General features: G+C 40.2%; 1 protein-coding gene across 1 annotated transcript; it reads left to right on the plus strand.

Annotated features, from left to right (window-relative positions):
* On the plus strand, window positions 1–26,425 carry zfhx3a (zinc finger homeobox 3a). The gene is made up of 9 exons (XM_039654418.2): window positions 1–257; window positions 6,748–9,480; window positions 10,139–10,364; window positions 13,582–13,677; window positions 13,919–14,037; window positions 14,373–14,573; window positions 16,155–16,251; window positions 17,566–22,860; window positions 22,951–26,425. Exons 2-9 carry the CDS (start codon window positions 6,784–6,786, stop codon window positions 24,246–24,248), a joined length of 10,029 nt encoding a protein of 3,342 aa, XP_039510352.2. The 5' UTR covers window positions 1–257; window positions 6,748–6,783; the 3' UTR covers window positions 24,249–26,425.

The raw sequence follows: 26,425 nt of genomic DNA on the forward strand, positions 1-26,425 counted from the left end.
TCCAGCCATTTTTTGCACGAAAGTAATTAGCAGGAATAAAGACCGGACTGATTTTTTTTCACTCTCTCCTCCTTCCTCGAACCGAAGCCAGGGCGCGTCTGTCGTCTGCAGTACAACCAAAAACAAACCCTTTTAAATGCTTTAAGGAACAGTCAAATACCTCGTTTAACTTCAGCAGCATGATGTGTGAACGCATGCATCTGCGCGAATGGGATCTATAAACGTGTTTACCGGAATACAAAGCGACGCGTCCAAATGTAAGTTTGTATCCGATGACTGTTCTTCACCGTTCGCCTATAGTTGATTCTTCTTTGCTCAAATTGTATTCATTTACAAAAGTGTGAAGCGTAACAATAATGAACTACACAATGCATGATTATTTTGCATCCCTGCCTGTTTTGTTATTGATCTTTACCAGTTGCTGTTATTACATATGTATGACGAATGTAAATCGCATCCCATTCACTTTCTTTGACGTCAGTGTCTTTCTCGAGTTCAGTTTGAAGTTATAAAGCTCTTCTGGCGTTCTCCTACCTGTTTTCTCCAAGAGTTGTCGCCCTCTTGTTAGTTGCAAAAGAAAAGGAAAAAAGACCGAAAAGCGCAAAGAAACGTCCTTTCGGTGTATGCGTTTGCTTGGACGAGTGCTGTTGTTGCTGTTGTGTAAGTCAACACTGACACATCAGGCTCATTTTCAGAGTGTATCAGTAGCCTATTGACACACGCTACGGGTCCAGATCCGTTCGTGTGAAAGATAAGATGAAGGATCCGAACGAAGCCTCTGCGCGTCCTCCGCGTCGCGACTCATTTAATAGCCTTGTTTTTTTCATATTATATTATATTTCTTTTTAAAGATACAAGTTCGCAAGGGTGTAACTTTTTGTTTTTGCGTCTGAAGTGAAGCGTAGACGGTATTAGAGGGAGAATTAAGCTGGCCCTGATGTCGTGGGCATGCTTGGTCAAGCCTGTTTGGACTTATTCCTTCAACTGTGTGTGTGTATGTGTGTGTGGTTTTGTGTGTACTGTATACTATGGGTGGGTGGTTGTTTTGTTCCCCAGAAGTTAGGCAAATATGATAAAACCTAAAAGATATTCATAAGACAATATCTTTTATTAAATTCTACAATGCACAAAACAATATTTTTAGATTTCATAGGAAATGATGTATGTGTTTACAAAGCTATACTTTATGAGATCAAAAGTTATCAATGATAAAAGATTAATAAATAAGGTTAATGTTGTTATTAGCTTGTGTGTTGTAATTTTAATTCATACATTTATAAAAGCAATGCAAATCTATCTATGTGTGTTTGTGGATGCGCTTTTGTGTGACCGACTGACCGTGTGTTTGGGTATTGTTTTTTTCTGTCCTTTTGTGAATCTGTCACATTGTGACAAATAGTTTTTTTTTTTTTTATACATTATACAATAGTTTTTGACTTAATAGTTCAATCGTTTGTTTATGAGCAGCTGGGCTCGTAAAAAAAACAAGGATGGATTTTAGGCTTTATTTAGATTTTTTTATGCTTCAAATTGTTCATTTAACTCTCTAAATCTAAGAATATTCAACTTTAGAAATACAATAATCTTTACATTTCTATGTAAAAATACAGTGTTTGGCCTAAAATAGAGTGCTTACACTGGAATAACCAGTTCTACTGCGTGATAAACACAGTGTGCTTGAGGAGCAGGCACAAATGAAGCGAGCACCAACTCTTTCTTTTGAGAATCCCCACACACACACACACACACACACACACACACACAGGAGATGGTGTTGGGCGAAAGAGGATTTGCTCACAGGTCAGAGTTCACAGAGTTAGGGAACAGGGTGAAAGGAAGAAGATGGGATGAAAGGGCACAGCTATAGGGAAGAGAAAAGTGGACTCTGCAGGGTAGCGGTGTCAAACAGATAGTGCTGAGCCAATGAGAGTGATTGAAACATTTTTTTTACTGGATTAGTAAAATTTTGTGGATGTACTATAAAAAACCTGAATATACATTAAAACAATTGTTTCTTATTCATAATTTGTATTTGAAAAAATGCAGCAGTCCCATTATATGCTGTGTATATGTATCTTTTTGTTTATTCAATGTGTTCATAAAGTCTCCAACCCTTGCAGGACACTGTAAATATTGTGTAGTTGTTGCGTTGTTTGTAAATAAGGTGTTGCAACATCTGAATACTGAATTGTGTGCGTTCGTTTGTGAGTCTGTGCACACACTGCCTTCAGGGTTTGACTTTTTCTGTTTATCATAATAATAGCTGGGGTTGTGGAGAAGTGAGGCACATCGGCAGATCAGTCACTAAGGCCTCTCAAACACACACACTCGTACACACACACACGCACACTGAGCCAGAGAACAATGCATGGGGGCCCAGCCTGTCAGTTCAAATTCTGCTCTCCATCCACGCCTTAAACAGACCTTGTGTGTGTGTGTGTGTGTGTGTGTGTGTGTGTGTGCGCGCACAGGAGAAGCGAGGGTGATCAGTGATTCTGCCTCACCACCGTGTTACTGTCAACTCTCACCAGAATTCACTGCAAATATTGAACTATATTACACCGTCTGCCTTTGTCCAAGCAGAAAGCGGTGTGTGCTGTTTGCCATGGCTGTTGAATATATAGAATGAATAGTTTATAAAAGGTGCATAAACCACAGTAATGCAAAGGTCAGTGGGTTTGTTTAAAACATTTTCTTGGAAATGGACTAGAAATGGAGACAGACTGAGACTGTAGTGAGAGAGTGTTTTTTAAATAATGCTGAAATGTATTTCAATAGGGGTACTATATATGTTTACCATTTTTCTTAGAATTATGTGGAAAAAAGGATGGGTATTTGTTGAAAGAAAGAGGGAAAACAGCTCAGTATGACAATTTCGTGTCTTTACAGATTGGAAACTTTACATATTTACTCGTAATTTTAATATTATTGTGATGTCATGTTTTTAGTTTTTTATCTCCAATAGTAATATTAGTATTTGTGTATGACTCTCTCTGTCTCTCTCTCTCTCTCTCTCTCTCTCTCTCTCTCTCTCTCTCTATATATATATATATATATATATATATATATGATGGTGTGTGTGCGGATTTCTTTTCTAGCCAGTTGTCACATTATTCTTGTTTTAGAAAAAGGGAATTTCTGTACACTTTTCCCAATTCAGTCAATTCCTGGTGGATAAAATAATGCTACTTGTAATATTATTTGTCATCAACCCATTTTCAATTATCCTCCAACCGAATGTAATCTCTTGTCATTTTGTTAGAGGTTGCATAAATCATTTGCTAACACCAAAAATTAAAAACAAAGATAGCAGTAAAAAAAAAAAAAAATTTCTAGCTAGTCAATTCCATTTTTGTTTTGCATGTTGTTCAGCTCTGCAGGATTATGCGAATTGCGATCTAGCTGTTAAAAGGAGTTAATCTTGCACAAATGTTTTCTTTTTCCTTTCTCATTTCACAGTGCATATACTCGGGTAATGAATGCAGGATATTTACATGAGTAATCCTTACAGATAAAAGCTTTAGTACACAGTGCCACTTTCCATTTGATATGTGTGTAACAAGTGCCGCAATTTGACCGAGGAAGAGCAGCACACACATGCAAGCGATTCCCATGCATGGTCAGGGGCATGAGATCAAGTCAAATGAATAAGAACTCTTTCAGTGTAGCATTGATTTCATAATCCCGCTGGATCTTGCTGCAGTTTAGATCGATACGTTTACATCACACTCAGACTTTCACTGTAGAAACTAAAGCGTGTGTGACTTACTGTAAGCATACTGACGGAATGCATCACTGTGCATGTGTAAAACATTGTTCTACATCTCTGCCTATTGAAACTTAAGTGAGCAAATTATATTTTTTTTCAGAGCTATAATAGAAGGCTCATTTTTAAGGAGGAAGCTGTCACAACAGTTTCATGGCCCTACCATAACATCAGCATTACCTTTTGAACTTTGACCCTCCATTTTTGTCTGTCACTTCCTTTTTGCATGTCATACAGGAAGTGCATCAGCATTTTACTTCCTGCTAACGTATTTTGTTTTATTCTGGCTGACTAACAATTTTAAGGCCTCGGTTTTCTAAATTACGATAAAGTCATACATTTTCTCCACCACTCTCACCCTCTCTTTCGTCGACTTTTTCTTTTTTTCTCTCTCTTTCTTTTGAAGTTTTGCTCCTGAATGGGCTAGTGTCTCTAATGGAAATGGGGCATTAAATCAAAGATCAAAGACAAGCGCACAGCAGAGAGGACAGCTGTCTAAATACAGTGGGAGAAAATGTGTCTGTGTTTGTGTGGCTGTGAGAGGGAAGGGTGTGGGGTTAGCTGGTTTAAGTTTGGTTTGATACTTTCATTTTTTTTAGTTCAACCCTTGTAACAGTTTTAGTTTTTGTGTGCTCGTGCATTCATGCATGTTGCAAGTGCTTAAAAGGATAAAAACGCTGGCACAAAGTAAGATTGTGCACACACTTGATTGTTTTAAGTGTTCTTTGATGTCTAATAGGTACTCTGGAGTATAGCCATGTGCTGTGTCATGTGGACACGTAAAAAACGTAAGGATTAGGTGTGTTGTACAGTCATATCTGTGCAATAGAATGTTTACTAAATATTAAATTAGCATTAAAACTGGAAGCCAATAAGCAATTTGTGCTGTGAATGTGAAATCACCCCTCTAACAATATTTTTTTTTATATTAAAAAATATATATATATTTTCTATTATTAAAAGATAATAAAAATAATAAAATAAAATAAAATAAAAATAATATAATTTTCTATTATTAAATTTATGTGAAGTTTGCAACCTTTCTCACAATTTTCTATCATTTAACATAAACATCGAAGTAGACAAAATGAACGGAATAATGCACAAGAATGAGATGTTACAGCTTTCATTAGGAGCAAAATTAGTTCAGTGGTTATTAATTAGTGGTTATTAAGAAACTTATTTATTTCTTATATTTTTTCAGGTTAGTATTTCCTTGCTATACTGTAATGTTGAATAACGAAATCCCCCCCAAAATGTTACCTCTTTTTCTTCTTTTTCTTTTCATTTTGCAAAGTGGGAGATTTATGTGATAACAGGAATTGCCCACAACATGTGGGTTAATTTTATGTTAGCTAATAATTTAGTCTAAAGTTTCCTGATCTCAGGGCAGTGAAAACAGTTCCCTGTAAATGTTGTTGTAGTTGCTGCTGTTGTTGTTGTTGTTGTTGTTTAAGGGTTATTGCTGGTACTGTCTGTTAGTGTCAAGGTTAATATTAGTTTTAGTGCTGTTTTGTCTAATTCTCAGCTGACATCTTGATCTTAATCCACACACACACTTAGAGGGAGTAATTGGTTTAAGATGTGTCTTGATTCCAGCTGTGTGCCCCCTATCAGGTATCCCAGAGAGATGGGTAATTAACCTAGCAGCTAATGAGATACATCACTAACTACCCCCCCCCCACACACACACACACACACACACACACACATATACACACACGGAGCAAAAAAATAATGGATGTTCATTGATCTGTAAAGAAAGTTTCGTTAGTGTCAGCGTCAGTATGGCAGTTTGTTTATGAATATGTACCTCTAGCACTCTATAGGCATTTGTGTTTATTTCAATGAGTGGACTCCTATGTATAAGAATTGTTCATTATTTTTGAAACATTTGACCTTTTAAGTCCATTTTTTTAGGCCCAGTTCGAGCTTAAATCAAGGAAAGCATCATTTAGCCTGGTGTGCTAGCATCCTGCTCTTGCTTCCAGTAAGATGCTAAGCATTCACGCTATTGATTTTCCCATTAGCACTTTAGCCCCCTCCAGTAGAGAGGATCAGAGAGAGCTCAATATAACAGCTTGAATCTCAGTTCAAGAATCTGCACTCTTCAACCTAGAAACAGAGCAATTAGCCCCTAACTACAATCCACAAACTCTGTACTCTCCTCAGACACCTTCTTTGAAAATACTTGATGTTTTTGCACTATTTAGTTGACTTAACTGTAGATAAATCCTGTAATAACTATAAGCACATTTTAATTATTTAAATATAGCCCACGGTGTAACCACAAGGCAGGCTTAAGTAGCTACATCATATGGTTGTATTTGGAAAATGTGCAAGTTTGTGCTACTGGTAGAATTAAAATGCCTATCCAAATGTGAGCCTGTTTCTACTTAGCATTAATGTGAATTGCAATTATTATAGACGCCTAATATACGTTGAACCCTGTTGTGATAGGCTGCTTTAATATAATTCAATTTAATTCACTTCAGCTGCTTTACTGATCAAGGCCTGTGGGGGCCGTGTCTCTGGAGAAACCTGGGACTAGAGTCAATAGGGAACTTATTCCAGAGGCACTGTCACGGGGCAATCCCCCGTAGACACAGCCTATGTTCTGCTCAGTTGCCTAAAGGGAAATATAATTCAGATGGAGGGGGATGGGGGAGTCAGAGACAGACAGAGACATTTAATTGAGCAGATCTTGGTGATTCCAGGAATTGTCTCTCATGTAATATTCAGCTCTCTGTAATACAGCTAGGCAAAGAGCTATTGATCATAGTCTAGACCTTTATCTGCTTTCCTTCATCATTCCAGAGATGCTTCTCTCTGAATAGTGACACTAAAGTTTATGCTGCTCAAATTTTAAATAATTCATATGTTGCTGTAATTATGTTTGGTGTAAAGTGATTTGGAAAATGGTAATGTAGGTTTAAAGTTTGGGTAATTAAACTTTTCTCTCCCTTTCATTCTTTTTCTAGGCCAGGGTGGGATGAACGTGCTCAGTAGCTCAGAGGATGGAGTGTTGTGACTCTGTCTCCAACAATGGAGCCTCTGGCCCCCACACACAACAGCCTCCTGGGCTCTGCAGACCACTGGCCCCCAATCCACTCCTACTGGCGAGAGATCAAGCCATTCATCAGAGCACAGCAACTCTGTCCAACCAAGATGGACTAGTGGGGCGGGCTGAGGAGGAGGGACTTGCTGGGAGATATGAAGAACGATTTAGGGAAAAACAGGTTAATGAATGTTCAACTAGAGAGATGTTAAAAGAGAGGGATAAGGCAGCTGAAGAGGAAGAAGGTGAGGATATGGAGAGTCCTATCGGAGAGATCTTGTACCAGCCTGATGGGTCTGCCTATGTGACGGATAGTAAACTCACGAGTGGTGTGCCCTCCTCCTCGTTAGGTTCCCCTTCCGCCATCATTAGAACCTGTTACATTTCCTTGTCTCAAAGCCCTGCTCCACAGATTTTCCGTGTCTTCCAAATGCATAACCTTGACGAGAATGATAGTCTAGCTCTGGTGACCCGCCTATCCAAAGATAATGCTCCTGACGTGGCAGGATCATCAGAGACAGGGGTGACATGGTCTGGTATAACCAAACCCATCCTAATGTGCTTTCTGTGTCGGCTGTCTTTTGGCCGTTCACACTTGTTTAGGGCTCACGCTTCTCAGCAACACAACATCACCCTCAGCAATGAAGAACAACATCTTCTCTCGTTTAAACACACCTCTGCCATTTTACAGCCTGCCGGCCCAGGCAACCGCCCATTTCTCTGTTTCCTACAACCAAAAAGGAATTGTGAGTCTGTGGTACCACTTAACCTGGCATCTCTGACCTCTGGGAAAAGCACAGAGGACACGGCAAGACGGAAAGAGAATGAAAAGGCTCTGATCTCTAAGCCAGGACTCCCTCTCCTGCCCTCTCCACCCAGAACCTCCCCTTCTACCTCAATACCAAGCCCTGCCAAAGACCCTTCAACCCTGGGAAGAGAGGGCACACAAAGAGGCAATGAGGACAAGATGAGGAAGGATGAAGCAAGTCGTGAGGGAGGAGAAAGGAGATTGTATTTAGAGGTAGGCAGCACTGTAGATGACAGTGCTCATGGTATTAGCAGCAGTAGTGGACAAGAGCACATTACTGAAGCTGCTCTGTCAAACCAAAGCATTTCAAAACCTCCAAACTCTGTAACAATAGCAACCAGCTTTATGAACAACACCAAAACCCTTACAGACTCTGAGTCAGAGTATGGAACAAGCTTTAACTGCCACGACCCTGCACCTGCTTCCCTTGTTGTGGCAAACCCGTCCACTGTCACTACTACAGAACAACTTGCCAACCAAGAGAGTGCCACAGCAACCGAACCAAATGACCAGTTAGAAAACGGTAGCACCATAGCAATGGAACCAACCACTAGGTTATTTGAAGATGACAGACATGCTGTCACTCATTCTGACCTTCCTAATAAGCATAGCCATTCCACATCCCCTACACTGAGTCCTACCTTAACCCAGACTAGTCAGCCTATTCTTGAAGAAGGGCACTTGGACACTGCATCTAGAAAAAGGCTGGTGGTGGCCATTGACGGAGGATTTGTTGCCGCTGGGGACGATGTCCAAGGATCATCTTTCAATTATGCCGTTCAGGCATCTATGGTACACTCCAGAAACTCCTGCAAGACATTGAAGTGTCCAAAATGCAACTGGCATTACAAGTACCAGCAAACACTTGAAGCCCATATGAAGGAGAAGCACCCAGAGTCAGAATCTGATGAGTGTCCGTACTGCAGCAGTGGTCAGAGCCACCCACGCCTAGCAAGAGGCGAGACTTATTCTTGCGGATACAAACCGTTCCGCTGCCAGGTCTGCCAATATTCCACCACCACTAAGGGCAATTTGAGCATTCACATGCAATCGGACAAACACCTCAACAACATGCAGAGCCTGCAGACGCAGTCACATGCACACAGCCCAGCAGCCCAGCCTAATCCTTCAACCCATTCACATCCTACTCTTACTCACCCCACCCGAGCCAACTCCCCTTCTCCCTCTAAGCTTCGGGGACGTGCATCGTGGCGGTGTGAAGTCTGCGACTATGAGACCAACGTGGCACGGAACCTCAGAATCCACATGACCAGTGAAAAGCACACGCACAACGTGCTTCTACTGCAGCAGAACTTGGCACATATGCAACGTCAACGTAAGCACAATGCCACCGAGCTTTACCGCCACTGCCAACCTCAGACCAAACTGTCTGATGCCATCGCTTCTCTGTCCTGCAATGAAACCTCTTCACTGAAACTCTTTGAATGCGTTCTATGTGGCTGCTTTTCCTGTGACACTCTAGAAGAGCTTAGTCAACACCTGGCCATGCAGCGGTCATTACCCAATTCCTATTGGAGAAGCACAACTGGAGACACCCATCACTGTCGGCTTTGCCATTATGCTACGCCTTTGCGAGCAAACTTCCAACTGCACTGCCAGACAGACAAACACGTACAGCGCTACCAGTTAGCCGCACACCTACGAGAGGCCAGTAGTCAACATGGAAACATCGAAGAGGAAGAAGAAGAGTGGCGCCTCAGGTGTGTCACTGCTGGAAGCCAAGTGCAGCTCAAGTGCAATGCCTGCGACTACGAGGCCAGCAGCTTGGAGAAACTGAAGCTACACACCATGAACTCCAGACACGAGACCAGCCTGAGACTATACAAGGTAAATCTCACAATTCAAAACCGGATTCAAGGCCTGGGATTCCTGTCAGTAAAATCCACAAAAGCCTAAGATGCCCTCAGTGAAGCCATTATTCCCAAAAACCTGTAAGGCCTCGATGGTAATTGAGATAGATTGGATGTTATTTTTCCCTCCCTCTAATGTGGTCCATTAACTCAGCACATCTCTAATCAGTTTAGAGTTCTGTAAAACAAGTGGACTGGTGTTTCTCACTGTGGTTGTGTGTATGTGTGTTTTAGTGTCTGTGTTCATCTAATGTTTCACTGGACTCATTTGCTTTGAATCTGTCTGCTCAGCTTTCACCAGACCGCAAACAGAGGGAGAGATTTAGCGTTTATTTGAGCAAAGCATGTTAAGTAACATCTACATAGGTGTTTTTTTACAGGGTTGTATTGATCCTGCATAGATCTATATTGTGCTGTCCACATTAGAGGAAGCCACATATTGATCATTTATGACTATATGGTCAATATATGACTTCCGCTAAAGTAACTTAAGGATGGTGCTGGTGTTGAAATGTGAGTTGGTTGAAGCAGAAGAGTGCTTTATTAATTGATCTAACTTATTTGATCCTTCCTTTCCATTTACCCTCACACATCATTTATGATTAATGTTTATCTTTCTCTACTCTTTCTCTCAGTATTTGCAGCAGCTGGATGGAATGGAGTCTGAAGATGTCTGGCTGCACTGTGTGCTGTGTGATTTCTCCACTCAGAACAGCCTTTCTTTAGTGCAGCACTCCCATTCATTGAGCCACCAGAGAGGGGAGGGGCTGCTTAGACTCCAGCGAATCCAGAAGGGTCTGCAGGATGAGGAGGAGCTTAGTGCCATCTTTACAATCCGAAAAAGCCCTGCTCAAGAAAATGGTACGAGACACGCATGCACGATCGCTTTGTTCTGTTTCAATTCACAGAGTTATCTTCAGTGGTTTTGCAAAGCACCAAAAATTGTTTGTAAACCAGTCAAATTTCAGGGGGGGGGGGGGTGGGGGGAGATAAGCAAAATCCAACACGCTCATAAGCAGAACACCAGCATTTGATGCTAGATTAATATTGGGGAGAAAGTCAGGGAGAATTCCTTAAAACCCTAATCAAAAGACTGTCCCTTGTGTGTTGTGCTCATGACGCCCAAGGCTCTAAAACACACAACAGAACAACAGAGGGGGAGGGGCTGATAGACATGCCGAAAAACAAAAAGAATAGGAAAAGGAAGAGGGCAGATATTTACACTGGGGTAATTGAGAAAACCGGGTGGTGGAGGCAATTAGCATTTAGTTCTAACGCAGAATAAGCTCAACTAATGAGTTGAACAATAGCCCAACCTTGGCACCCAGCCTGTTTGTATGTGTATATTTACAAATGGATTTGTGCGCGAGAGCCAGAAAGAAAAAGAAGCGAGTGAGTGTGCCTTTTATACTGAATAGTAGGAATTGATTTTGTTAATTGACTTGCCAATAATCACATTTGTAACATCTTCACCGGCCAGAAAGAGGCTAAACTAGAGGGTTAGCCAGTCAATGCAGCCAATAAAGGCGCAGCCCACTAACGAGGCATGAGTTAATTAACATTCTCAAATTAACATTTTAAAGGAAAGGCTCTGATAGAGATTCCTAAAGACTGACAGGTGTTTGGAAATATTGCTGGTTTATTCTGTGTATTTTTTTTATATTTTAATGTTTTTTTCTCAGTTCTAACTTTGATAATATTTGTTTCGTGATGTTTTCAAATGTCATATTTATCAGAATTTTTTTTTAAACTAATGTAAAACCTAAACATGGTACATTTCAAATAAAGAAAACTGAAATGCTGTATATTAGCGTTATATTCCCGATGAGGAGAAATGGCGAACGCGCTGGGTACAAGAAAAGGTTAGGAGTCAGTGTGTCATGTACAATCAATGCTAAAGTCAGTGAGTGAGAGTGAGTAGCTGTTTCAGTGTGAATTTAAACCTGTAGGAACATCGGATCAGCGCTGCCTCCGACCTGCTGGAGCGCCGCAGCTGAATGGCGGGTTATTGATCTCTTTAGGAACACCAGGGCATTGCCTAATTTATAATCAATACTGGATCAATGCTGCTGAGCATTTGTATATTGATCCCTGGGACGGGTAGGAAGTGCTGATGAAGTGTGTGTTGAGTGTGTGCCTGGAGTGTGTTAGCATGTGTGGGTGCATCTGATCACTTCATTACTGGCCGAAATGACCTCACCACGCTGAGCCATGGCCATCTGTTTTGTCCAAGAAGCGTCATGAACATTCAAAGTGAATGAATCCACATGCCCTCTCTATGATTTTTGAGAGTGCATTTTCAATGCAACTTTAAACTGAAAAAAATTATAATTTTTTTTTGCATGATAAATAAGTTTTTGTCTAAAACACATACGCGTGTGGTTAAATTTGGCTAATTTTTGCATTATAAATTTGTAGTGCATAACTAAACAAGTTTTGCATTAAATGGATCATTTTTGCCATTTTGCCAGAATTTGAACAAATCATGCAACACATTATGAATTTTTACTAATTAATGATTTCCTTCAGTCCCATACATGTAGTTGCCATTTGATTTTTTTTTTTTTTTTATTTCAATCCCTAAGCTTTTTTTGTTGCGATTTTCCCTGTGAGAGATGCTCAACAATAGACTCATTTTTTTTGGTCAGGTTTCAGCGCGGTGTGTGTGACTGAGAGAATGACTGAGCGAGCGGGCTCAATGGGGCGGTCGTAACTAGAGCGGATTTGACAGTTTCAGGTTATGTGTTCTGTGTTTATGGGTGTGTTGGTTTGATAGGAAATCAATAGCGTGTCTGTCAGGATAATTGGTGTTCAGATGGCCTTTCTCGCTCTCTCTCTCACCCTCTGTCATAATCACCTTCTCAAAGAATTACCAGAAGATACCTCGGCCTGCGTTTGATTGGTCTGTTATGACAACCCTCTTGCAATTTTTTTGTTTCCACCCCCCCCATACCCCAACCACCCCCCTGCCCAAAACCCACCCAAATCAACTCTGTTCTTCTTTTCCCTTCCCCCCACGTAGCAGAACAATTACTTTGCTAAGAAAGCAGAAAGGCAGAAAGCAAGAGAGAAGAGGATGAGGAGAGGGAGGGAGGGAGGGCGTTGAATGGGGTATCTGGTTTAGTGTGTCCCGAGGCTGTGTGTTTTGTACCTACAGAGCTCAGCCGAAGCTTTTAGATGCTGCAAAAGAACAACAGAGCATCATTGCCCTTTTTGAATTTCCGTCTTAATGTGTGCGTGCTCTCTCTTTTTGATTTTGGAGTTCATTAGGGAAGGTTAAAAAATTCCAAGCCAAAACTGAATACTGTTGTCAAAATATTGTCAGTAAATGCCATTCCACAGCATGTTTATTGGGAAGATTCAAAAATGACAAGCCAAAACTGAAGACTGTTGTCAAAATATTGTTGTTTTGGATATGCACAGTCATTTCAGTTTTCAGGGAGCACTTTATAAAATGCTTCTTTTAGCAAGAACTACTACAACAGACTCAAACTGAGCACAAGACCTATTGTATAAGATCATTTTTAAAGCCTGTCATGGCGGCATTGTTCGCCAATTTGTGCTTTGAAATGGACTCTTTGTGTGTGACCCTCCTGACCTCTGCTGTATTATCTTCCTCCTGTGACTTTTCGAATCCCCACAGGTCATAAGAAGCTCTGCTGACGCCACTGACTTAACTCATCCTCCTTCTGATTTTCTTCTCTCTATATTTTTACTGTAGAAGATCAATCTATTTAACTTCTTTTGTGTGAATACATAGGATATTTAGTAGATTACTGGCTAGTTTTTGTGTCGGTCTGTCCGTTTCCGTTAATGTGTTTGAGCAGGTTGGTTGGGTTTCACTGAGCTAGTGTAGACTGACCCCTATAGGTTTGAATGTGTTCCTGCATTCAACCTTGTTTCGCTGTGGCACATGCACGCAAGATATTTTATGCAGTGACCAATTGGCTAAAAAAATCGAATAGTTGGCAATTTAAATTGCAAAGCATATAGGAAACAAACAACCTTGAGTGTGTGTGTACATATGAATTTGTGTATTGTTATGTGCCCACTGAATGTTTTTTAATTTTCTCTTCAGCTCTTCAAGCAGATCAGAATGGGATGGAGCCTCCCACTGTGGATACAGCTAACCAAGAAGACCGAAGTAAACATGGAGACATAAGGAAAAAATCAGGTCTTTACCAAAATTATTGCTACAGTGTTTTTTCAGCTGGATTCAGATTTTACATTAGATGCTGTGGTGAACCCACACCAATATAGTTAACACCATACCGCTAATTGCATTATTTGTATTGTTGTTTTCCCTGCTTTCTATGATACCAAATGCCAATGGGAACCACTGTTTTACAATAAGCTTAGTGTTGTTACTTGTTAAACAATGTGCGCTTACAAATGATCGGTATGTTTTTTTTAAGGATTTATTCATACAGAGGCAGAGCAAAATGAGTCGTCTTCAAGTCCTAAGCGTCCCTCATCTGGATCTGACGAGTCAGATGACCTCTCTCCCTGCAAAAGGCCACGAATACAGGAAGAGGTCTGCTGCCTATCTTTTAAAAAAAATGTAACCTGGTTTTGCCATGTTTATTTTACAAGTTCCATAAGACCACCGATGACTATTAGTTTTCTGTACGACTTGCAGAATAGTAAAAACAAGTAGTTGTGCAAGCCTTAGAAAAATATAATGGAATAATAATTTGATTTAATTACTATTAAAAAAAACCGTAATTGCTTATTATACCATAACTATACCATTGTGCAAAAAAATGAGAAATATAAAAGAAACAAAGCCTAATATTATTTAAAGGAACAGGATATTGCAAAGACATTATGTAATTCTTGTACCTCTGTTGTTTGTTTCCTTCCATTCAGATGCGGCAGTGTCCGTTCTGTCGGTTCCGTCATAGTGATATTGAGCGTCTAAGGAGTCATGTAATGAACCAGCATGCAGTTCAGCCTGCTCTCCGCTGCCCACTGTGCCAAGACACACTGCACAGCATTGCCCTCTTGCGTACCCACCTCACACAGCTGCACAGCGTCACTGCAGACTGCACTCAGAAGCTCATCAACACGGTGAGGGGGGAAAAAGACAATATGCATATAACATGTAGATTCAGTATTTTAGTGCTATATAGTTTGTAATTTTTTTAGTGCTTTTATAAAGAATTAAAGCAACCAAGGATTTTAAACAGTAACACGTGTCCATTCCAGCCACAATTCTCACAGCAAAAATAGTTTTTTGTTTTATTTCTGTTACCTAGTAAAAACATCTTAACTCCCTTTAAGATCAATTGCTTGGGCATTTAAGAAGACAATGTGTTTTGAATTATTTTTATGTTTTTTTTTTTATTCCTTAGGCAGTTTTTACTGATCTATTTACAGATCCCGTTTTTTTATGTTTACTAGTAATGGGGCAGACTAAATAATCAGCTGATATTTGGCAATTTTTAAAATAAAAAATAAAAGTAGTACATTTTGCAGTGTGCTTGTTTAAAATCTGCAATTCTTCACTATTATTACTTGTGTTATTCTAGCCATCAGCCATGCTGGTTTCTAGATATTGATATTAAAAAACATCAGTGGACCACTATTTTTTATATATAGAGTAAAAATTGTATTAATGCAAGAAAATGTTCAGCACAATGTGCATGTGGTTATAAGGAGGGGTGTTTAGACCCTCAGTGACTCCAGCACAAGCAAACGGAGACAAGTAATGACATTGAGTTGGGGGAGGGAAGAGGTAGCTGCCTCCGATCCAATGAATATTAAAATTAGCTTTTTTTATCTGCAGAATATAAATTGATACTAATGCACCCAGAGCTTGTTTGAACCCGAAGCAGACATGCCTCACTGTTTCTGAAAGGTTGGAGATTTTTTGCCAATTCAGTCAGCTTGCGCTGAGTGCCTTTTCTTGCGTAAAAGGCTTTTCTGTATGTGTTCTCCCCTCTCCTATCTTTCTTGGTCTTCCTTGCCCTCTGTTCTGCCATCTCACTTGATTTCTCTCCTCGGCACTTGGCGTTCCTCTCCCCTTACCCAGCTGAACTGAAATACAGTAATGAAAATAATTGTGCTTCATTAGTTCTGAGCCAGTGCTAGGTGATTTTCGTTATGAACCGTGCCTGGTAATTATGTTCTAAATTAAATGTGACCTTGAAGAGGACTTGTGTGCTCCTTTGTGTCCCTTCAATACAGCACTTTCCTGAAATGGTGTGCTTTGTGATGGAAATAGCAGCCATTTTGTTTGGTTGTTCATCCCTCCCTCTCACCCCCTTAAAGTTGCATTGATTTACACATTTTAAATTTGAGTGGGTACAGGAGGAAAGAAGGAGAGGGAGATAAGTAAAGTGGCTTTTTTACATCCAAAGTTAGCTAATTGTGTTGTCATGGACCAAAGAGGGCTTCCATTCATACTTAACCTTTGAACTGCTTTAAGTGTTGGTTCATGACTGCGATTCCATTTTGCCTTCTGAAGTTAAGGGTCTATTCTCTTGCACGATGCATCGTTAATGCACACGTAGCTGGAACACAGCATAATGACCAATCATTTTCAGAGATAACAATCAAATGACTTAATAATGAGATTTTTGTGGATTAATTAATCCACAAAATGGATTTATCAAACCTATTATGATTTCTTTGTTCCCTTGTGATCAGATGATTGCTTCAGACGTGCTGCCAGAGAAGATGTTTTTACCTGTGCCCAACTCGGATACACAGCTGATAGATGCTAATGAAGCAAAGAGACTGGATGGTTAGTATACATAGAATTTTCTTTGCAAGAAATTGATGAATTTCATCATTCAGTATTCCAGGTATTCCTCAATTAACTTGTTTTAGATCATTACAAATCCTTACTTTTCGAATAAAATCGTTTTTGTGTCACTTCCCTTCTAATGCACAACATGGGTCTAAAATGACCCGTATTCATTCCCTATGTTATTTCAATCATGGCTTAGTGTTTCTTTGCAGAATCTTTGAAAGAAATGTATTTTATATTTTATTAATCCAGGTATTTATAAAATATCTTGTTTTTGATTTCCACAAAACATTATGTTTAGCATAACAACAGTTTTTGTATTTCTACATCAATTTTGCACACATGGGTCATATGGGAACCTTTGATATTTGTAAATAGTAGGAACATATTTACTGCAGAAAGCAATTCACCTGCCACACATTTCACAAATCAACACGGCTGCTTTTGTATATTTCATGCATGTACATCTTATTTTATATTTTTTTATATATATTTTGTGAAAGACTGGATATAATATTTAAACGTTTAGGCTAAGGTTACTAGTGAGAAAGAGAAACATGTCCAATACAATTAGCTAGCTTGCTGTTGACATATTCTATTCTATCTAATGTTAGCTAGGTCAACAAAATAAAAGTTGAAATAGAACGTTATTATACATAGCTACAAGTATATACTGTCAGGCGGACACCTAAATATTTTTATTTGTTGTCATAAATCAATCAGAAGTGGATGATGCACATTGGTGGTGGTTGAGGAGATTCCCTAGTTCCATGTAAAGCACTTTGAGTTTTATGTGTGGTATGTGTAACAAAGTGGACAATAAACATATTTCAAGTGTTACAGTAAATGTGTTGATCTAAATAACTACAAAATTAGTTATTTTAACAAAAAAATGTTCTTTATTCATTTTGTTTTATCACACTTGCATAGATGGGTCATTTTTGACCCATGTGTGTAAATTTGATGTATTAACACAAAACCTAGAAAATATAAAACAATATCATTGAAAACAAGATATTTTGAATGTTCATAAATCATGGAATATTAAACGCTGAAATAAAGTGATTTCAAAAGATGAAAAAAATGCCAGGCCATGCATGAAATAACATAGGACATGAATGCAGGTCTTTTTGCATAGCTTGTGCATCAAAGGGTTAAAAAAGGTTGACAGTTATGATCTGACTGAATAAGTAGTCCACATGTGATTTATCAATATGTGTGCTTGGTTTAATTACTAAACTATGATTGTTCTAATTCATTTTGCTTCATTATTAATTCACAGCAATTGTTTTTCTGTTTATTCTTTAGAAATTTCAACCGATGCTGAACCTGAGAGAGGTACCACACCTCACTTGGAGGCAGCAAAAATGTATAAACAACCATCAGAGGACGCAGAATCCACAAAGGAGAACAATGCTGCGTTTCCTTGTTGGCAGAAAGGCTGCAACAAAGTATTTACATCCTCAAGTGCACTCCAGACACACTTCAACCAGCTTCATAGCCAGAAATCTCAAACGGCAATATCTGATCGCCACATTTACAAGTACCGGTGTAATCAGTGCAGCCTAGCATTTAAAACCCCTGAAAAGTTGCAACTGCATTCTCAGTACCATGCTATCAGAGCTGCCACCATATGCTGCCTCTGTCAACGCAGTTTTCGTACAATGCAGGCCCTTCGGAAACACCTTGAGACAAGCCACCTGGAGCTAAGTGAAACCCAGATACAGCAGCTTTATGGTGGTTTAATGATGAATGGTGATACCCTGATCTCTGCAGACCAAACATTTGGTGAAGAGGAGGGATCACCAGAAGAAACGGAGATGAAAGATGATGAAGAATGTGATTTGGAGAAAAAACTTACAGACAGTCCTACAGAGAATGAATCAAGTTCAGTTAAAGATAATGCTGAATGTGACCCCAAGCAGCCTGTTTTTCCACTTAGAAAGGGCCCGAATATTACAATGGAGAAATTTCTGGATCCATCGAGACCTTTCAAATGTACTGTTTGCAAGGAATCTTTCACACAGAAGAATATTCTCTTGGTTCACTACAACTCAGTGTCACACTTACACAAACTTAAACGGTCTCTGCAGGACACGTCAACTGGATTGCAAGAGCCTGTCAACAATGCAGACCACAAACCATTTAAATGTAGTATTTGCAATGTAGCATATAGTCAGAGTTCAACCTTAGAGATCCATATGCGTTCTGTCTTGCACCAGACAAAAGCTCGTGCATCCAAGCTTGAAACATCCACTTCTAGTTCTGAATCTATTGGCCCTCCCCCATGCAAGGCATTGTCAAGCACCCCTGCAACCATGAAGCCTACTACTTCCATGAACAATGCTGATCTAAGCCACCAACAAAACACTGAACTCAATGGCACACCTGCAAACCCAGACACCATCCATCCTTCAACATCTGACATGAGGAAGAAGTTAGTAAACACGATTGATTCAGCTACCAAGCAACAACAAATGTCATTACAACAACAGCAGCAGCAGTTAGCCCAGGCTCAAGCCCATCTCCAGCAAGAGCTCCAAAAGAACGCTGCTCTTCTTCAGTCCCATTTATTCAATCCTGCACTTTTACACCCCTTTCCTATGGCAACAGAGGCTCTTCGTTCAGTGCAGCAGCAACAGCAATTGCTTCTTCCTTTTCTTATTCCAGGAGGAGAGTTCCGCATGAATCCAGAGGTGAACCTTAAAGGTTCTGGTCTAAACGTAAGCACATTAAAGCCTAATGTAAATGAGGATACTGCTGAGTCTTCTAAAAAAGATGGCTTGAAATATTGTTCTGAACAAAAACAAAATGAAGATCTTGTAATTCATCCTGATATTAATGAACAGAAACTGACCAGTGATCCACAGTGTGAGAAGGATGAAGATGAACTGAACAATAATGCAGGATCAAAAGAAATGGATAATGTGGGTATCGGAGAAATAACACATCATCCCAAAACACAAGAAAATGAAGATGTAAACAAAGAGATGTCAACCAGTGGGAAGAGTTTTGGTGAGTTTCTCCCACCCAGAATAGCCCATGATGCCCCTGGGAATGCTTCAAAGGCTTTGCTTGAAAACATTGGTTTTGAGTTAGTCATGCAATTCAATGAAAATAAGGAGCGATATCAGAAAAATATTACTGAGGCGATACCAAATGGTGGGGATGTGACTGACACCAAAGAAGTGGATCATTCAGAAGGCATGGAGAAGCTAGAGTGTGAGTCCTGTGGAAAGCTTTTTTCCAATGCACTGATTCTGAAGAGCCATAAAGAGCAGATTCATCATTCCGTATTTCCTATTAAGTCATTGGAGAAATTTGCCAAAGACTACAGGGAGAAATATGACAAACTGTTTCCATTGAGACCTAAAACTCCAGAGGCTTCTCCTGTCTCATCCCCTTCTCCTACACCACCTATGATTCCCAACCCTTCAGTGCAGCAACCACAACAGCAACAACCAGTGCAACCATTTGTTCCTGTCTCTACACTCAGTTCTACTCCTGCTACTGTCTCCATTTCTCAAGTTAAGACTCCATTAGCTCAAATTCCCTTACCCATGGAACTTCCTCTCTTCCCCCCACTTCTAATCCCCCCCATACCTTTGCAAGCTTTAACTCATCAGGGCCCTGTCCATCTACCCCCAGTGGAGGCCGGATTGAGTTCTGATTTGACACAGCTTTATCAACAACAGTTAACTCCATCAATGTTGCAGCAGCAAAGTAAAAGACCCCGAACCAGAATCACAGATGATCAGCTTGTAATTCTGCGTCAGCATTTTGATATCAACAATTCTCCGAACGAGGACCAAATCCACGAGATGGCCAACAAATCTGGTTTGCCACATAAAGTCATAAAGCATTGGTTTCGTAACACTCTATTCAAAGAACGCCAGCGCAACAAGGATTCTCCATATAACTTTAGTAACCCTCCCATCACAACACTGGAAGATGTAAAGGTGGATTCTAGACCACCGTCTCCTGAACCACTAAGACAAGAATTTAATGGGGGTAGGAGGTCCTCAAGAACCAGGTTTACTGACTATCAGCTAAGATTACTGCAGGATTTTTTTGATGCCAATGCATACCCCAAAGATGATGAGTTTGAGCAACTGTCCAACCTCCTTAATCTTTCCACGCGTGTGATTGTGGTATGGTTTCAAAATTCCAGACAAAAAGCTCGGAAGAACTATGAGAACCAAGGCGAAGGAGGGAAGGATAGTGAACGCAGAGACCTATCTAATGACCGCTACTTTCGTAATTCCAACAACAATTTCCAGTGTAAGAAATGCAACATAGTCTTTCAACGCATTTTTGATCTAATTAATCACCAGAAAATGCAGTGTTACAAAGACGACGAGGAGGAAATGCAGAACGATCAGAATGACACTTCGATGGATTCTAAGACTGAGTGTCATAGTCCGATATCTGGACCCTCTGGTTTTACACAAGCAAATTGTTGCTCAAGCCCCTCCAGTTCATCTGGTTCTAGTACTAATGCGAAGTCCACTGATTCTGAGCATATGCACACAACAAGTCTTTCTAGAGAGATTAGACAAGCAAATGAAGTATCCTCTGACGCTAAACAGGCTGTTAGTATCAACACTGAGTTTGAGGAATTGGAGAACAGAATGCAGCCTCTTTGTGAGAACCAAAATGTAAGCACAGAGATTCACTCTCATTCTCCTCCTAAACAACAGCAGGTTTCCTGCACGTCTGAAACAAACACAACTCCATCACAGAGCTCCCAAAAGATTTCTAGTCCTTTCGAGATTCCTTCATCTGAGCAACAACTGCAACAGAAGCCAGCTCAGGAAATGAGCCCTTACCACTGCATCCAGTGTAAATTGAGCTTCCCCTCTTTTGAACATTGGCAAGAGCACCAGCAAATGCATTTCCTTACCCAAAGTTACTTTCCCAGCCCACAGTTCCTCGACCGTCCAGCAGACATGCCTCTTATGCTGTTTGATCCTGCTAATCCCCTACTTGCAAGGCATCTGCTTTCAGGAACAATTTCCCAGATGGTGACAAATCCACCAGCAGTGACAACCATTCCAGATTCAACAATAAACTCTCTAAAGAGGAAACTTGAAGAGAAAGCAGGAACCAGTTCTTTGGAGACTGATTGGGAAAATAATGGGGAGGAACCCCAGCGAGACAAACGAATGAGGACCACCATAACACCAGAGCAACTAGAGGTTTTGTATCAGAAATACCTTTTAGACTCCAATCCAACTCGCAAGATGCTTGACCACATCTCTAACGAGGTCGGTCTTAAAAAAAGAGTAGTTCAAGTCTGGTTCCAGAACACTCGAGCTCGTGAGAGGAAAGGCCAGTTTCGGGCATTGGGACCATCTCATATCCATCGACGTTGCCCATTCTGTCGAGCTCTCTTTAAAGCACAGACCGCTCTTGCTGCACACATACGTTCACGTCACTGGCATGAAGCAAGGAATGCAGGGTATAGTATGGCAATATCTAGTATGACTCAAGACCAGGAAGGTTCTCAAATCAAACCTGATCTCTTTGATTTTGCCAGTTATTCTCAGTTTTTGAGATCCACCGATGATGCAGATTCTCCTACGTGCAAAAGCATGGACCTGTCTTCACATCAACAGCGTCTGAGTCCAAAACCTATAAAAGGGGAGAGTATGGAAGATTTTGAGATGCCTTCCATGTCAGTTTATCAGGCTTTTGAACAGAGCAAGCTGAATAACTGTGAGGCTAACACAAACACGACCAATGACCATACAACTGATGAAGGAAATGACTCTCTAGAGGGTAAACATGGCAGTATCGACCACATGTCCCCCAGCACTGAGAGGGAGGCTTCTTCTGAAAGTGATGAAAAGATGTCTTCTGGATTGGTTAGCCCTGCAATGAGCTTTAATGCTAAAGATTTTGATAGTGATTTAGTGTTAGATTACAGTGAAAATTCGAGCTTGGCTGATCCAGCTTCACCATGCCCTGGTAGCTCCAATAGTCAGGGCTTTGATGATAGATATAGCCAAAAACGCTACCGCACTCAAATGAGCAATCTGCAGGTGAAAGTGCTCAAAGCCTGCTTTAGTGACTATAAAACCCCAACAATGCTCGAGTGTGAAGCCTTGGGCAATGACATTGGACTTGCCAAGAGGGTGGTTCAGGTGTGGTTTCAGAATGCTCGTGCCAAGGAGAAAAAGGCGAAGCTTAGCCTTGCAAAGCAGTTTGGTACAGAGAGTACTTCTATTGATAGACCTAAGACTGAATGCACACTTTGCTCTGTTAAATACAGTGGCTGCTTGTCTATTCGTGACCATGTCTTCTCCCAGCAACATCTTGCTAAAGTTAAGGAGGCTTTGGGTGGCCAGAGGACGAGGGACAAGGGTTCAGTATCTGCTCGACAGCTGATGGCTCAACAAGATGTGGATCATCTAAAAAAAACAAGTGATGCTCTAGAACTTGCCAAACCACAAGCTATGCTGAGTTCAGTGGGCCTCAACCAAACTGCCCTTCAGTGTCTGAGCCAGTCTCCAATGTACTCAAGTCTGCAGACGCAGAACACTAAAAGTATACGAGGTGGTAACTGCAAAATGACTGATGGTTTTTCTTCCATAAAAACAGGTATGTCTAACCTACACTTTGTTTTTAATTAATTTACTTAAAATTCTGATCTTTTCTAAACCATGCTTTTTTCTTGATTCATTTTCGTAGAAGGTGCCAGTGACCCTCCTGTAAATGAGCTGACCTGCAAGCCAACCATGACGTCCTCTTCTGCCATATCAGCTATGGATGACAAAGATGTAGTTAGCACAACCAACTCTGTCTTGACCCCAAAGACCACACAACAGGAACTTCAGTTACCCAAAGAAAATGACACTAGAAGTAACAAGATTCCCACACACAAACTTGACAGTACTCCATTGGGAAATGCTACTCGTGCAAACTCTTCTTGCAACAGTAAAGAGAAGTCAGACTCTTCCAGACCAACAGTATCTGCTCCAAATACTGGAAGGGAATATGCCATAGACCCAACTCAGCTACAAGTTCTTCAAGCAGCAATGAAAACTGACCAAGCTGCTCTGCTCCCTAGTTCTCTCCTGCCCTGTCTGATGCCTGGCTTCCCTCCACTTTTTTCTGCCCATATTCCCACACCTATGCCTGGAGGCCTCCTGCAGCCCATGTTTGGCATGGAAAGCATGTTCCCATATGGTCCAGTCTTGCCACAGGCTCTAATGGGGTTGTCCCCGGGCTCCATTCTCCAGCAATATCAACAAAATCTGCAGGGTGCACTGATGCAACAAAGACTGCAGCTGCAACAACAGAAACAGTTAGTGCAGCTACCAGAGAAACCAAAACCTAGCCAAATCTCTGCTCGCCTCCATGGAGAGGACACCATTACATCCAAATGTGACAAGAAGCAAGGCAAACTCAATGGCACAGATTCCCCCTTCATAAGCTCTGTCAACACTAAGCAGCCAGATGGGAATAACAACTTTCTTCTAAGCCACTGTATTGTTTCCAAAACAGAGTGTAAAACAGAAGGCAAGGATGGTCATCTTTATGACTGTCTCGCTTGTGAGGTGTCTGTCACTGGGAATGCAGAGCTCATCAAACATCTTGAGTTTCCTCAGCATAGACAACGAGTGGCAGAGAGACTGAATGCCAAAGAGCATGCTTCTCAATTACCTCACATCAGTCCCTCATCTACCTCTCAGTCAAATCCATCCACTGAACAGAGATCCTCTTCAACGGCCCAGTCTTCTTTAGGTAGTCCTTCTGAAACCTCAATCCCTACCCCAACCAGTTCTGACCAGACCAGTAGACATCTCCAAAGCTCAATCCTGACTTCAGCTTTACCTGAGGCTTCCCAAAGCTCACAGGCTTCTCACTCACATCATGTTCTTTCGCCTTCAAATGTTACCTCAAGCCTGACAAGCCTTGCAAAGACATGTCACACAAAACCAATAGACTCTGTGGATGAGTCAGAGGAGGGACAATACTCGACATAATATATCGGAGCAAGAGGTTTGATAACACTTGTTTTTATGGCTTTGAAGACCTCAGAAAAGACTCTACGGAATAAAAACTAACAAGAGGAAAGTAAAACAAAATGTCTCCACTGTAGATTACACTGGGGAAAGATATGACCCAGAGCTAGTTTAGCAGACTGTTTTAAAAGGACTGAATCCTGTAGGATCCAACTTGCATTACCAGTGCTTGTAACCAAAAACAAGTGTCAGTAGAATGTTTTTTTCCATTTCAATATGCTGGTTTTTAACAAAAACTTGAGTATATGGGAACTGTTTGGAAACTAAAGGGTGCACAGCTAAAGACTGGTGAAGAACCTGAGATGGTTTCATGATTACTTAACTAACCAAAAGTCTGTTCATAACGTGTACGTTTTAACAGACACCCATAAAACACCCACACTATTTTTTTGCCCTGTCAAGTGTTAAAATATTATATTATTGGCTTAATGAAGTGATGTAATGTCTTTTGATGTTGTCTTCTCTCAGGTCAACAGCTCTCAATTTTGTTCTGTTACAAGACATACCAATAGAAAATATATTAAGCCCAAAAGAAATGTGTAATGAATGAAAACGTACAATTCTGATTTGTATTCAAAGTCCTGAAACTAAGCTAGTAGATGTTCACTTTTTTTTTTTTCACGGACATGTATTTGCCCAGACACAAAGCGTATTGCAGACCGTTGTAAATTGTGGAAAAATATAATTTAGGGTTTTTTTTTTTTCTTTTTGAAAATTGACAAAAACATTCTGTGTTAATGATAGATAAATGTATGAACATTTTGGTGTTGCGTAGATTGTTGAATTCAGATGACTTAATTGTATGGTAGGTTTAAAACAAATGACTTGTATATTTAACTTTTGTATTGTCCCAGTCAAAGACACTTGAGGCTTTTTAGCCATGCTCATGTTAAAACATAGCATTTACCCTCGAATGCTGTTGAAAATTGTCACTGTACAACCAACTTCCTCTCCTGCACTGAGCCAAGTTGAAAGACCCAATCTGTGTATGAATTAGATCGATGCACATCTATAAGATATTTTCTATTTTTGTTGTCTTTTAAACAGAGCATTTCGATTGTGCACTTATTTTTTTTTCTTCTGTTGCCTTCAATACTGTAATTTCCCCAGTTTTTAATTTTTCCTTCAGTACAAAATAATTTTGTTTCTTAACATTTCTGCACTTGCCATGACTAACAATAATAACAATGACGCTATTATGAAACAATAATAACTTACAGTATTGCTTTAATGGAAAATCCAAAGATAAAGTAGTCTTACCATTGGTGCATACAAAAAAACTTTATACTTTAGAAAATATTACTGTTTTTAAAGAATGGAAATCTTTTTAGATGATGGAGCCAGCTACTGTATGAGAATACTGTTTTAGCTAACTTATTAGAACATTTGTGACCTCATATATGAAACAACCAGAGAACCAAAAATAAATAAAAAATACTAAAAAAAAAAGAAAGCTTACTCTGAGGATATGGGACAGCACTGTTGTGCAGCCATTGTAGTTTGTATTATAGAGGTGAACTCACATGGTTTGCTTCTCTGTGTCTGGCCTTTTTGTCTGGTTATCTCTTCTGATTTCATTTCTTATCGTTTGTTCTACTAAATGTACTGGGTCTAATTGTTGAGGAAATAGAGTGTGCTGCTAATGTAGGTTTGTACTAAGATGCATGCTTGATTTTGCTGAAGCTTTAATGACAACCGTCAGTAGCCACAAACCCTGTCCCTGTTCCACCGCAGTTCTGTCCACACATGACTGTGAAGACTGTGACTCTCCATGAACTACATTATGTTCTCCTCTTAGCCAACCAATGTTGAAAACCAATGATGATATATTTATACAAAGTTTGCATTCCAAATATCACATTTGTCATTTGAATTGATTCTTTTCTTTTTTTGTTGTTGTTGTTGTATTCTGCTTCTAAGGGGACTCACTGTAACGTATTCTCTCACTCCTGAGTCTGGACCTTCTGTGAGAGACTGTTTTCTCTGCGTGCTCCTGGAAATGTTATTACTGTAGCGATCGCCAAATAATGTACGTTCATGATGCACTTGTGTTTATTCATGTGACTCACTGGGCTAATGTCTCCTGTCCTCTTATATACAAGCATTCAAAGTGAATAAAATCTGTTTCCTTTTAATAA

The sequence above is a fragment of the Pimephales promelas genome, chromosome 10 (assembly GCF_988280905.1).
Source record: "Pimephales promelas chromosome 10, fPimPro1.hap1.1, whole genome shotgun sequence".
Taxonomy (NCBI): Eukaryota; Metazoa; Chordata; class Actinopteri; order Cypriniformes; family Leuciscidae; genus Pimephales; species Pimephales promelas.

Coding starts and splice junctions, on each gene's coding strand:
- zfhx3a (XM_039654418.2), top strand. CDS start 6,784: ATGGAGTGTTGTGACTCTGTCTCCAACAATGGAGCCTCTGGCCCCCAC. Junction 16,252..17,565: donor TGAAGCAAAGAGACTGGATG/GTTAGTATACAT, acceptor TTTATTCTTTAG/AAATTTCAACCGATGCTGAA. Junction 22,861..22,950: donor TTTTTCTTCCATAAAAACAG/GTATGTCTAACC, acceptor TCATTTTCGTAG/AAGGTGCCAGTGACCCTCCT.